This window comes from Terrapene carolina, unplaced genomic scaffold (assembly GCF_002925995.2).
Source record: "Terrapene carolina triunguis isolate 2854851 unplaced genomic scaffold, T_m_triunguis-2.0 Scaffold11954, whole genome shotgun sequence".
Taxonomy (NCBI): Eukaryota; Metazoa; Chordata; order Testudines; family Emydidae; genus Terrapene; species Terrapene triunguis.
In genome coordinates, this window is record NW_020676305.1 from 1 (window position 1) to 1,056 (window position 1,056).

The window sequence follows — 1,056 nt, forward strand, 5'->3', positions numbered from 1 at the left end:
ATCCTCACCTTTCCTTGTGTAGGCGCAGTTGTGGTTGCTGCAGACCCTCACTGACTTGGCGTGGACAGTCTGCCTCGTCCATGTGCCCTGGATCCCGGTGACCTGGAACATCTCGGAGGGCGGCACCAGCACCTCTTCTTCTTTAGGGAAGTGGGACAGGTCCCGAAGCGCATACCCCTTGCAGGAAAACAGGATGAAGAAGGTCTTTTTGCTGAATCTGGCCGCCGCCTTCCAGCTCTTTGAGGTGGAGGTGAACTGGCCAAAGCGGAACAAGCCGCTGCGGCTGATGGAGCACATTACGTCAGCTCCTCTGTAGACGGTGGCACAACTGTGCGTTATCCCCCATATGACTTTGGGCGCCTGGGTCAGCAGGAAATGCAAAGCCTTGAAGGGGTAGCTGGCGTAGGCGTCGGGTCCCGTCCAGCCCCTCCTGGTAGCCATGTTGAACTCCTTGTACAGAGGCGGGTAGTTTAAGGTGTAGGCCACCACTGCGACGCTGCAGAAAGCTTTCGTCGTGTTGGGGAAGATGTACCTATTCGTCTTCCTCATCCACTCCTTCTTGGCCTGGTTCCAAGCCGGGTTGAAGTTGTTGTCCTTGGTCAGCTCCTTTTCGATCAGGGACGGGAGATGTTGCCACATGGCTTTCGTGCAGCCTTCGTACAGGTCATCCACCGAGGAGAAGGCCAAATCGAGCGTGGGGTTTCCTTCTCCCACGCCGGTCCCGGGGGGGCTGGCCTAGGAGAGGGTTTGACTCATGGTCAGGCGTGACACGAGGCGCATGGGGACGTCATTTTATTCATTCCGGTCGCTCATGCTGGGAAGAAGGTGGGGCTGATTGCAACGGGAATGGCCAACTCTAGTGGTCGGAGCAGGGAAGGTATTGGAGGAGCCAGGACACCTGGGTTCTCTCCCCGGCTCTGGGAGGGGAGTGGGGTCTAGTGGTTAGAGCAGGGGGGCTGGGAGCCAGGACTCCTGGGTTCTCTCCCCAGCTCTGGGAGGGCAGTGGGGTCTAGTGGTTAGAACGGGGGGGCTGGGAGCCAGGACTCCTGGGTGCTA

The 1,056-nt window shown here is 58.8% G+C and overlaps 1 protein-coding gene across 1 annotated transcript; it reads right to left on the reverse strand.

Moving 5' to 3' along the window:
- Positions 1-8: 8 nt before the first annotated feature.
- LOC112123560 (NAD(P)(+)--arginine ADP-ribosyltransferase 2-like) lies at positions 9-735 on the reverse strand (the record flags this gene model as incomplete). Its single annotated transcript, XM_024222162.1, has 1 exon — positions 9-735. A coding segment is annotated over one exon (727 nt), but the record flags the coding sequence as incomplete, so codon positions are not given.
- Positions 736-1,056: the final 321 nt, after the last annotated feature.